The sequence below is a fragment of the Topomyia yanbarensis genome, chromosome 2, assembly GCF_030247195.1.
Source record: "Topomyia yanbarensis strain Yona2022 chromosome 2, ASM3024719v1, whole genome shotgun sequence".
Lineage (NCBI taxonomy): Eukaryota > Metazoa > Arthropoda > Insecta > Diptera > Culicidae > Topomyia > Topomyia yanbarensis.
The window spans coordinates 336,337,780-336,351,636 of NC_080671.1; the positions used below are offsets into that span (position 1 = coordinate 336,337,780).

General features: G+C 38.2%; 1 protein-coding gene across 1 annotated transcript in view; it reads right to left on the reverse strand.

Moving 5' to 3' along the window:
- The window catches only part of LOC131684026 (uncharacterized), a 216,194-nt gene that overhangs the window by 6,433 nt on the left and 195,904 nt on the right, over positions 1-13,857 (reverse strand). The window contains exon 10 of the mRNA XM_058966495.1: positions 19-157. Coding sequence (XP_058822478.1) covers positions 19-157 — 139 coding nt within the window. The remainder of the gene's footprint in view (positions 1-18; positions 158-13,857) is intronic.

Below are 13,857 nucleotides of genomic sequence, written 5' to 3' on the forward strand. Positions count from 1 at the left end.
ACCAGTTTCAGAACCTACCTCTAACCGGAAGCAGCGAATACGAGGCGTGGAGTGTGTCTCCCTGTCCGATGTGTTTGCTAACGTCAACCTCGGCAACGATGTTTTTGAACTTTCCATTGCTGAACATGCAAACATCAACGTGTTGGACGGCAACCAGCTGGGGATAAAAATTAGAAGAGCAAGAGGAACATTATTTCGGGATTTAAAATGCATGTTGTTGATAATGGGAAATTTTAAACAATGATGCACTCTTAGCATCGCAATTATATTGCACTCGTGGCAGTAAGAAGGTATCATAATGTGTTTATCTATTTCGAGTAAAATTACTCGGGTAATTGTTCCGAATCAGGGCTTTTTCAAAAAGAGGGTTAATTTCTTTTGGAAATGGTTCTAAATGGTCTATTTTATAACAAGCAATGAAAAAAATTCGGGGGGAAAGCTTTAAAGTAGTTTAAACTGCACATGGTAAAAAATGTCACGTCTAATTCAAATGATGTTGCACTTGAATCAGTTTATCATGTATCACTAACAATTGAAGTGATTTAGCATTGATTTTCTAAGGATTTATAACTCGTATCAGAATGACCTGGTCTTTGAAAGCTATTTAATAGAAATGATCTTTAAATTGAAATGAATATCCGATGAATTCGCACCACTGTACCAATCTATTGAATTTGAGTGGTTCCATCTTTAATTACAAGTGTCAAAAGAGTCAAAACACTAAAGTCTTTAATCGACTACAAACGTATGCTCGGAAATAGGAGTAAAAATGGAAAACTTGCATTTCCAAAGTAATGTAGAACGTGTGTATTGTATATTTTACTAGTGGTTAATTTATTATGTAATTTGTTCTCAGGTAATCCATAATGGGATATACCGTAAAAAATACGTAGGGTGAAGTGCCTATTTTCACCATACTAAGCAGGGCGCCTCACTGATTCATTAATTACTCGGCCTACAAACAATGGAATGCGTACAAATTGGCATCAATAGCTTTGCTTCGTTGTTAAGTACCAAGATAATAACATACATACGCTGAAAACAGTGAAATTCTCGTGTTTGAGCGCAACGAAAACATGAATCGAGTGCCCCTATTGTTGCGCTACCATTTGACTCAATGCGTTAAACAAAGATGGCAGACACTGCTCTAACCAACGGCTTCAAATGGGTAGCGTGATAATAGAAACATAGCGATAATGGGCTCATCACCCTATATAGTTAAATGCAAGATCTATTAGAAGCAATGTGCAACACATTTCAAATGGAAGTGATTTGCTGTTGATTTCGTAGTGCTTTGAAATGATCCATTCCAATAGATTGACACATCGCATTGAAATGTTCAGCAAGTAGTGCGAAATCAACTGCAAATCACTTTCCATTAACGTGAAGATTTTTTATCGTGTGGAAAAATAAGTTATTCCCACTTACTTTACTAACAATGGCATTGTTCATGAGAAAATGACGTTAAGGGTGAAGGTAGAGTGATTCGGCTTTGCCGCATAGTTGAGTTCAAGGATTCGAAGCGGCGCAAAGCCGCTGAGAAACCGACGGACGAAGTGGTTTTGATCTTGCTATCGAAGGGTGCAATCAAACCTGTAATCCACTCGTTTGCCCGGTATACTCAAACATAGGGGCAATCCCTAGGTTAAGTCCGACTGAGCGGCAGCGAAGTCGGACAGCACTTGAATGAAGCGATGTGGCTACATTCGGCACTGACATTTTATTTTTGTAAATAAATACTATCCTATTGTTACTAAATAAAACCGATTTAATCCACCTAGCAGTGAGATGAGACATTTCTTACACATTTCACTATTGGATTAGTTTGCAGAACTCACGAGAAGTAGGCACCCAATTAGAGGTGGGATGAAAACAGTTTCTAGTCTTACACGAATAAAATCTCGAATAAACTGAATAAATTATAGAAATAAACAAAACGACCGAAATAAGAAAGTAAAGCAAAAAATGAAACAATAGGTTTTTAAATTCATAAAATAAGTAGAAAAATTAATGGAAATCATTATAATTTTGATCCAAATACACGAATCAAATTAGATTAGGTTATTACATAAAAATTAAGATTATATTTAGAAATAGTTATAAGATTAATAAAATAAATTGACTCATACTAACAAATTGAATGAAATAAAACGAATGACTGAACATGAAATGCATAAAAATTAAAGATACGAATAAAATGAATCAGATAAATCAAATGAATCAAATGAATCAAATGAATCAAATGAATCATATGAATCAAATGAATCAAATGAATCAAATGAATCAAATGAATCAAATGAATCAAATGAATCAAATGAATCAAATGAATCAAATGAATCAAATGAATCAAATGAATCAAATGAATCAAATGAATCAAATGAATCAAATGAATCAAATGAATCAAATGAATCAAATGAATCAAATGAATCAAATGAATCAAATAAATCATATGAATCAAATGAATCAAATGAATCAAATGAATCAAATGAATCAAATGAATCAAATGAATCAAATGAATCAAATGAATCAAATGAATCAAATGAATCAAATGAATCAAATGAATCAAATGAATCAAATGAATCAAATGAATCAAATGAATCAAATGAATCAAATGAATCAAATGAATCAAATGAATTAAATCAATCAAATAAATCAAATAAATCAAATAAATCAAATAAATCAAATGAATCAAATGATTCAAATGATTCAAATGATTCAAATGATTCAAATGATTCAAATGATTCAAATGATTCAAATGATTCAAATGATTCAAATGATTCAAATGAATCAAATGAATCAAATGAAATGCATCAAATAAATCAAATGAATCATATGAATCAAATGAATCACATGAATCACACGAATCACATGAATCAAATGAATTAAATGAATCAAATTGATTTAATTCATCCAGTGAATACAATAAATCAAATTAATGAAATGGATCAAATGAATAAAAAGAATGGATCAACAAAATGAATAAAGTAAAAAATAAATGAAATGCATTAAACAAACGAATCAAATAAATAAAATGAGCTGGAGTGATAAAATGAATAAAAAGAAGAAAATGAGCAGAATTAAATGCATTGATTGAAATGAAAAATTGAACAACAGTAAAAGGTTATAAATTAATATAAAGAAATAAATTGAATCAAATAAATTATTTGGATGAAATGATTAAAACTGAAAAAGTAGTCAGATTATTAAAATGAAGAAACTGAACAAAATGAATAAACTGGAAAAAAATAATAAAATGCATACAATGAAAACAATGAATGATATGAGTAAAATGCACAAAAAGAATAAACTGATCAGAGTGAATCCAAAGAATGAAACGAATAAAATTAGTAAAATGAACGCAGATGAACAAAACGAATAAAAAGATGCGGAATGAAATTATTAATTAAAATGAAATGGTCATATATTTGAAGCCAAACACATTTTTGAATAAAGATAATGAATAAACCGGATACCGGAATATGAAAACCATTGCATCAGAAAGTTTTGAAATGTTTTTGAAAATCCCATCTTCTGAGAAAAGGCTAATAAATATGCAATGGACTTTCTAGGGCTTCCATCTTTTTTTGGTTTTCTCCTTTTTGTTTTCATGCTTCTTTACTTGACGAATTCAAAGTTTACTTTTTGGTCACATATTCCCGAAAAAAGATTTATGTGCAGAACAGAATTTACTGGTCCAGTATTTTAACGCGCAATTGAATATAGTAAAGTGAGACAAGGTCACATGTGCTTTCAAGCCCCTTGAACAGAGAACGACAGAGGGAGAATGCGATTCGTGGACGAGACAGGTAGATATTTCAATATTTTTATTTGCATTGAAGTAAATAGTGTGAAATGTCTAGGCTATGTCGATTGCATAAAAGCCGTGTTTGTATTGTTTCGTTCGGAATTCTCGTGTAGGAAATATGGATAAATAAGTCCTATACAGACCAATATTGTGAAAAATAAATGGTTCAAACTACTCAGTATATCCAAATATGGACGACGATAAGTTAGAAGACACATTGTAGTTGCATCCCCCATCGAGAGTGGGTACTTTGGGGACTTCTTTTCCTGGATCTAATTTGTGGATATTTTTGGTCTTTGATCCGTTATTTTTCATGAAAGTTCGTACCAATACAACGAATGTGCAGCTGATACAACTCATGGTTCATTCGCCTGCGCAACGTTCCGTCTTCCATCTGCACGCCACCATAGATGGTACGCAACACTTTTCGTTCGAAAACTCCAAGGGCGCGTTGGTCCTCCACGAGCATAGTCCAGATCTCGTGGCCGTAGAGGACCACCGATCTAATCAGCGTCTTGAAGATAATCAACTTCGTGCGGCGGCGAATTTTGTTCGACCGGAGCGTCCTCTGGAGTCCAAAGTAGGCACGATTTCCCGCTATGATCCGTCTCTGAATTTCTCTGCTGTTATCATTGTCGTCGGTTACCAGTGAGCCCAAATACATGAATTCGTCGACCATCTCGATTTCGTCACCGTCAATCCGAACTCGGGTGGGAGGTTCACATTGTCGTCTCTAGAACCTCTTCCTCTCATGTATTTTGTCTTCGAAATCCTGGCTTCAGCTTTAAGTCTTTGAGCATATATTTCATTCAAAATTCAATAGAGATACGAATAGTTTAAATATCGCACGTGGAATGTCTCTTTTGAAAATTTCCATTGTCAAACTTTCATATTACCCAGTTAAGCCAAATATTTTTCTGATATAGCCATGAATTTCCTTAATTATAGTGTAGATACAGGCTTTGAATACAATTGAATTAAAGTTGAGTTGATGTAGCAGCAGACAAAAAATAGTTTTGTTTTCTCAAACCTTCGCAATTACAATTAATAAATATTTCAGATTGGCAGAAGATCTTATCACACAACTTAGAAATGCATACAGAAATAGCTAGATAGATGCGATAGAAGAGAGACAGAGAGAGAAAGAGAGAGAGAGAGAGAAAGAGAGAGAGAGAGAGAGAGTGAGAGAGAGAGATGGGGGGGGGCGTGTGAGAAACGGCAAATGATGGTTAATGCAGTGACATTATTTTTATAGTATATTATTATGATATATTGATTCTTACATTCTTATCATAAATAATGTAAGTAGTAATTTTTGCTCCATAACCAGTATAACCTAAATCTTGCAAAAGAGCTAAATTTTCGCTAGATTTTTGGGCTTCAAACATACAGTTGCTTTCGGTGACGCCACAAGTATAATTATATTAGAAATCTTTTATCTCACTACTAGGTGAATTACTTGTTGATCTGTGTATTGATATACCATCCAACATTTACCTCATGATTGAACGCAATGCCTAATCCAAGGAATAAATACTAGAACTCACTGTTTCTTTATCAACGCATTATTTTGTCTTTGAAGTGAACTTATATATTGATTTTTGAGAAATAGTTCTTTTATTATAAAGATAATTCACAAAATGTTCTCAACATCGAATTCCTTGAATCACGTAGATGTGTTTTCATACCCCGATATTCAAAATCGGTTTAGTTTTGCCCCTAAAACACCAGTAAAGCAATACTCTGTATGAAACAATCTCATTTTTAATTGGTGGAAATTGGTAAGCGAGAACTAAAAATACAAAATGTCTAATATCTCCGTCGCTCGTGCACGGATTTAGACAATCTATAGCTTGTTAGAAAGGTATTTTTACAAGTTTTCTATTTATGTGCAGTTTGTGGGACAATATTGTATTGTTCAAAAGTTATTTGCGAAAAACCTGCTGTGTTTTGACAAAATCGCCCATATCTCAGAAAGTAAACAACATATCGAAAATCAAAAATAATAGTGTGAAATGGCAACGTTAGGCCTTTCATTTGAAACTAATTTCATTAAGATCGGTTCAGCCATTGCTGAGATAATTACATGACATTTTGTACATACATACATACACACATACACACACACATACAGACATTGTCTCAATTTGTCGAGTTGAGTCGATTGGTATATGAGACTTGGCCCTCCGGGCCTCGGGAAAAGTTGTCAAAGTTTGAGCGAATCCTATACATTTCTTTTGTAAGAAATGTAAAACATTGTTAATGCCTAATGTGGCTACGCCACATCGCTTTTTGCCATGCTGCTTAAACTAGGGATAGCCCCTATGTTTGAGTATACCGGGCAAACGAGTGGATTACAGGATTGATTGCATCCTTCGGCTTTGCGCCGCTTCGAATCCTTGGACTCGACTATGCGGCAAAGCCGCATCGCACTACCTTCATCCTTAACGTCACTTTCTCACGAGCAATGCCACTGTTAGAAAGGTAAGTGGGAATAACTTATTTTTCCAGTTTAAACTACTTTAAAGCTTTCCCCCCAATTTTTTTTCATTGCTTGTTATAAAATAGGCCATTTGGAACCATTTCCAATAGAAATTAACCCTCTTTTCGAAAAAGCCGCGATTCGGAACAATTACCATTACTCGTGCTTTTTAACTTCTAATTAAATATTATAGAAGTCCGGTTTAATCTAAAGCACTTGATAACTCCTGGACTAACCAAAAAAAATTAACAACTACATTCTTTCTCAAGACTACTTTAATTAAATTAGCTTTGGAATTTGCGTTTCCAATTCGTCTCATTAGAATTCGACAGTAACTTAATGACAGGACTATCGCCAGATTAACGCTAGCTTCAAAAACGAAAACACTTTTGTCACAGAGAACAGACGTCCATCTTCAGCATTCAACTTGTGTAAAATCTCTAACGGTTTCGAAGGTAGTTTGGATATCTAAACCAGGTGCGCTACTGTCATGTTTTTTTGTGGCTGAGTGCGACAGAATTGACAGCGGTTATTCCTCTACCCAGTCAAACTAGTCCGGAACCGATTCGGACTTCCAGCATGAATTCCAGCTCAAATGCGTCAACCGATAGAGTCGGAATCGGTTGTTTTCTTTGAGCTAGATTCCATGCTGAATCCATCCAGGATTTCGAACCGGTTCCGGAATCGATTTGACGGATAGTTGGGATAGGTTGGTGTGGCGGCGCTAGTGTTTTTAGTATATTAATTCAAATGCTTACACGTTTTTTAAATATTTTTGTTCGATCATGGATGTCTGTTCTCTGTGCTTTTGTGTTTCTGAGGAGCAAATCCCTAGTCCTGCGTGATGTTCCGCAAGAAAAGGATTTCTGATTAATTCTCATCTGATCTAAAGAACTCGAAACTTGGTTTAGCTTAGCAATCCAATGCAATATACACTATGCTGTATTTCTCATTAGTGAACAAAAATTTAGGCAAAAACTGTTTTTTCTCCACTATAAACTTTTATAAGATCGAAAGTAGAAAATTTGCACTGCGTCATCAAATAGATAACAATTTCTGCTATTAGTGTAATAAAATTGAAAACTCTCTGAGATGTTGAAATGGTCCCATTGCAAAGGGAAACCATGTAGGCCAACAATTAATTTTAATAATTTCGCAGGTTTTTGTATTTGTTTTTTTTTAATGTTGTTTTACTGAATTGGTATGCTCGGATAAATGATTCAAAAGCATTAACCCAACTTCATAGACGTAATTAGATGATGAAAGGGGTGGACGGTTTAGTATGTTGGGATGTATTATGCACTTAATCAGGTTCTGGCTAAAATAGCTCAAATATTGTCGAGTTGGTTTCTTCAGGGGAATTATTCAATCACATTAGCTCAATCTCATATGCGCAATAACAAAGAAGAATAGCGTCATAATGTATCTCCTCCACCTTCACCTAGATCAATGATAGTAAAGTTGAAAATGATGTTACACCATTCGTTTTCGAGCGCTTGGTCGAGACACAAGTGTTTTGTTGCCAGTCCGTGCAGTTTATAGCGACAAAGAATAGTGCTAATCCGCGTTCAAGATTATCTTGCGCACTCTCCGCTAAGGTCAAGGTTTTAGTATTTTTCCCTTTTTTTGTGTTTCTGAGTACCGTTAGCGGGCCAGTGACCAGTGAAGCAGTGTTCTTTTAGTAATCCGTCCGGATACCGTTACATACACAACTTAAGTATTATTTTACGTTTCCCTTTCTTGGTTCTCCTACTAACGTGCACTGGACAATAGGCCCGTGTAAAAATGATTTCCCCTGCTGGCGGTTTATCGCACGGTGAGATGGACGTCGAGACAAAATCGGCTCCCCGCCTCAAAGTATGTCCAAGCTCGGCTACCGGAACCTTCGTGATCTTCTTTCGGACCAAAGACAAAAAGCGTTTGCATCTATTGCAGATTTCTCGAGTTCTGACGGATCGGTATTCGGTCGTGACAAAAATATCGAAAATTTGCCCCTGAGTGGTGGTAAACAGTTTAAAACTGGTAAATGATATTGCTGGCTACGGCCTTTTTACGAAGGAGTAGAGGGTGTATATTCCAGCTAACAGGGTTGAAGTATGCGGGGTAGTCTCCGATTCAAGTCTGAGTTGCGAGGACCTGCTTAAACATGGGACTGGCTGTTTTAAAGACCCCATGCTTAAGCCAGTGAAGATAGTGGAGTGCAAACGTGCGGATGATTCCTGTGGAAGGGATATCGAAAAGTGTCTGTACTGTGGGGGAAACCCACATGATCTTCCGGCATGTCCCGCGTACGAACAGCGCGAGGAGAATCTTAAGCGTTCCCTTCTGGCACGCTCTAAGCGATCTTTTGCAGAAATGCTTAAGATAGCTATGCCATCGGCCTCTATGAACATCTATATCAACTTGTCTACTGACGAAGGCGACTTTGATGAACCCCAGGAGGGAACATCTTCTGCTGTGCCTAGAAGCAATATACAGCAATATACTTGGAAGAGGAACATTTGCTCTCCCAAGCTTCGTCGTAAAGGTCAGAAGGTGTCTCTTAATGCCCCCCCCCCCCTAATATAATAACTCAAGGAAGTACTAGTGCAAAACCGAGGCAAGTTGCTCCAGGTCTCAGGAAGAAAAGGAGTTCCCAGCACTTCCAGGAACACCAAAAACCCCAAGAGTTTGCAACAACTTCAATATGACCATTCTGAATATGGGTGAAATGACACGGATTCCTGCTCCTCCAGCGCGTCCGAGCACCTTAGACCTGTCACTCTGCTTGACATCGCTGCGGTTAGATGGCATGTGGAAGGTAGTCTCTGATCCCCACGGCAGCGTCCATCTGCCAATCGTAATTAATATTGCTAACGGTTCAGGGCCACTGATTACAATCAATGTTTCGTATGACCTCACACGAAATATTGACTGGAAGAGCTACGCGTCCGCAATATCCGGAAAAGTAGAGTCGATACAAAAGCTTCCTCCGGAGGAAGAGTACGGGTTCCTGACTGACTTGATTCTCGATACCGCGATTCAAGCTCAGACTAAACGCGTACCAGACGCGAACTCTCGCGGAGTGCTCAGACGTGTACGCGGAGAAGATCACCGCGTATAAGACCGTCCAGGACGACTGACTACCAGCCAGCTACCGACAGTACGCGATGGCAGAAACGCGCATTAAGAGTTTAATGAAAGTCAAAAACGTAGCTACTGTCGCCGGTTCGTTGACGGGCTAACGAGAGAAACATCTTTGGGACACGACCCGGCGTTTACGAAACCGAAACAGTACTAACAAGAGCGTGGAATATTCAAACCGTTGGATATTCGATTTTGCCAAGAAGGTTTGGCCGGAAGATCTACCACGCCGCGTCCCCGCACGAAAACGAAACACCGTTTTTGATGATGGAGTTCTCACTTGCTCTTTGATCATGTAACAATAAAGCCCCAGGGCTAGACAGAATCAAATTTAACTTGTTAAAGAATCTGCCAGACTCTGCCAAGAGACGCTTGTTGAATTTATTTAATAAGTTTTTTGAGGATAATATTGTCCCTCATGACTGGAGGCAAGTGAAAGTCATCGCCATCCAAAAACCAGGAAAGCCAACCTCCGACCACAACTCGTATCGACCGATTGCAATGCTACGTTTTTAAAATTTGGCAATTGCTTTGAATAATTGATCTGAACGTAATCTGAAAAAAAAACCCGGTAAAACAAACAAACTACGGTGTAATTTCACAATGAAATCGATCTTCAATTGGGACATTGGCAGTGTTGCCAAAAAGCTGAGATTTCGCATTCAGTTCGAACCATCGAATTTTGAGCAACTATAACATTTTTAAGGAATAGTTGGCACCATAATTCCTTCAGTAAAGTTCTTAGGCTTATCCTGGACTATACATTTACATTATAGGTTGCATTCTTTAGGTAAATTTGGGGACTCTAGAAATGAAAATGCAAAAAGGTAGGATTTCCCATACAATTTTCCATACAATTCCGAAACGCAATGCGCTACGCTGGGTCATAATCAATGGGTCCCAAATTTTGCACAGTTGTTTGTCAGCCCAAATGGAACAAAAAAAAAATTATACTGGCTTGATGCGACCAAGTTTTGGTTATTCCAAACAACCGCGCCCCACCCTGTTGCATATCTGTCTTAAGCAAATCCTAAGTCATATTGGCAGTGCAGTACATCGGAGACGGCACATGTGAATAAACAAACAACTCGCTTTCAACTACAATGGACTCGGGCGATTCGTAACAGTCGCTAAGATTCCTGTGCAAGGTTGGCATTTTTGAAGGAACACGACAGAACATAAAAGACTTCAATAGGAATGTATAAAATATTTAAGTTAGAGCACTAAGTGGGTAATGTTTATTTGCTGAAATTGAGTTTCAAGACGAGAGCGCTTATGTTATAAGCCCTTCAACATATTTCATTTTTTTCTTTTTGGAACATCAACCATTCAAGTGAAATGTTAAATATTTTTCAAAGTCGTATGGAATTAAATTGACGGGACGGGACAACCAAAACCCTATTCAGAAGTAGCATAATTACACTCAATATCGATGTTCAAGTTAAGTTGAGTTGAAATATTAATCGGGTTCGTTTCGTATTAAAAGTAACTGTTTAAATTTTGTCTATTTTCCTTCGATAATCCATGTAAGTGTCGAAGCAAAACAACAAGAACTCTCACGATCGCTTCCAATACATAAGTGCATCCAGCTGTCAAATAGAATTGTTTCATAGAGGAAAGCGCACTACCCATATAAATTGAATGTATTTTTCTACTTAAGCTTTCGTGTGTTTTTTATTGTATCGTCCTTGCCATTCTGAGCTGTTTCCTGAATAGCATCTCTCAAAAGCGCCCGATCCAGCACGGTACAAGCGCAGGAAACCGTTGCATACGCTATTAACCTCTATTTGTTCAGCATTGGTAGAAAAGTAACTGAAATCACTATAATAGTGCATTCATCCCCTGCTGGGAGCACTTGAAGTAATGTTTTCACATAGCCTTCTTACGAAAGGAAAAGGATTTTCTTTCCCGGCGACCACCTACGGTGCGACATAGCACAAAGCAAAGCGAAAGCTTGTTCTATTTTTATTCCTGCGGTGACTCCCACATATGTAACGGGTGCCTACCGGTAGTAGAGTGTTGCGCTTTTGCAAGTTTGCCCCGCCACTCACCAGCAGTGCTAGGTAGTGCACATGTGTGTGCATGCGGGCAATTAAGTATACAGGAAAATGCTTTCAACCTTTACTACGCTTTTCCGGGTTGGCCTACTTTGATCAAGTTGATTGTGCGAGCTATTGATTGGCTTAGGATTTTTTAAAAGGATTATTGCTGTAACTTTGAAAGGCCGTAAGTTTGTATCGTCACAGTTTTGAGCACGGAAAGCCGAATTGACATAATTTCTACTAAAAAGTGCACACCAAAATATACATATATTTGTGTTGACTTAATTTTAAACATGGCACAATTAAAAAATAAGAGTAATTCACGAAATGTATCCGTGTCCCGTTTAATTCACATGAAACATATACATATTTTCCATGCGCAGTGACATGAAATTACACTAAAAAAATATTTTCTAACGATTACCGTCAATGCTTTTAAATTGCATACTAATTGACAGACAAAATTATAATTTTATTATAGAATATGATTGTAAATGTTATTTCAAATCAAAAGGCTTTTAACTTTACATTTTTCAATCTATATGTGGAATTATGTTTCAACGGAAACAATGAATTAAAAGACTTACGCCTAAGTTATGGAATTTCTCTGTTATTCACATCTCCATCATGTTTATCGTAGTGTTTCAAACCTTTGAAACATTACGTACATTCCACTAAGACCGCCGTTCGCGTGTATATTATGTTTATCGTATTAAACGTAAAATAGATTTGTTTTGTGTATTTGTTTCATGGAGAACTATTAATAGAAAATTATTCCTAACAACAAATTTTAACATATTTAATTATAAATTCATACTACCGCATTAGGCCACTTCATCGTCGAAAAAACGCTATCGGAAAGATTACTCATCCTCAATAACGGATCGCACACAGGGTTGATCCAGCTACCAGTATCACTTCGGCTATTGACCTCTCGATCTGCTCCGAATCAGTGGCCTCGAAATTTCTTTGGCGAACACTTCCTAACACCCACAGATATGATCACTTCCCCATTCTCGTTTCCATTTCCGGACTGTTGACTATCCCAACGAAAAGACAGAAATGGATTTTCGACCAAGCAGATTGGACAACCTACGAGCGATTGATCGCCAACGCTATTCGACCGGGCGTCGAAATATCAATCAATTGTTTCGCTGACCGGTTCATAAGAGCAACAAACACCGCGATACCTCGCACTACCGGAAGAGTCGATCCAAAAGCGGTTCCGTGTTGGTGTCCGGAGGTGAAAGCAGCTATCAAAGAAACGGAGAAAAGCACTTAAAGCACTGAAGCGTATATCAGCAGAGGACTCACGAAAAGCGAATGCACTGTAAAATTTTCAAGAATTACGGGCGGCTGCGAGATTGTTTATCCATGACGCCAAAGAAAGATCATGGGAAGACTTCGTCGCGAAGATATCGCCAAGTTCAACTACGTCGGAGATGTGGTAGACACTGAACACGTTGAGAGGGAAAGCATCGTCCAAGTGTCATTAAACGGTCCAGTGGCTGCACGGATAAGCCAGAAGAAATAGGTGAAGAACTGACACAACACTACAGCGACGGATCCGCAAACTCCGGCTAGTCGTCATTCTTCCAGAGGGAGAAGGAAAAGGCCGAACGAAACCGCATAAACTTCTCGCCAGATACCGATGATTCTGACTTCTCTCGGAATGAGCTACTGTGGGCGCTTGACAGAGAAAAAAGTAGCTTTTCAGGACCGGACTGCATCGGTTATCCAATGCTTCAGCGACTGCCATTGTCGGTGAAAACTGCCATGTTAGAACTCTTCAACAGAATATGGCGTAGTGCAGTATTCCCACGCTTTTGGCGAACTGGAATAATCGTACCAATTCCAAAGCCAAACTCGAGGGACGCGCGTCCAGCAACCTTCCGTCCAATCACTTTAACGAGCTGTATGGCGAAGGTTTTCGAACGAATAGTAAGCCGATGGTTGACCACCGAACTAGACTCGAACGGGCGTCTCGACAAACGGCATTTAGGTCTGGCCGGGGCCCTGACCCATACTTTACGGAGTTGGAGAGGTCATTACCGGATCGTGATGAGCACTGCCTAATTGCTTCGCTAGATTTATCTAAAGCATACGAAACCACCTGGATATATGGCATCCTACGAATACTACGGACATGGCAGATACCTGGAAGAATGATAAACATCCTGTACAGTTTTCTGGCCGAAAGCACGTTTCAGGTCAACGTGGAGGGGCATTTGTCGCCAGCACATCCGCTGGAAAATTGTGTGCCACAGGGCTCAGTGCTCTCGGTTACGCTGTTTCTCGTGGCTATTCAACCCATCTTTCGCGTGGTTCCGAATTCCGTACAGATCTTGCTGTATGCTGACGACATTCTGCTTCTAGTATGGGGGAAGAAAGACCAGTCGCTCCTT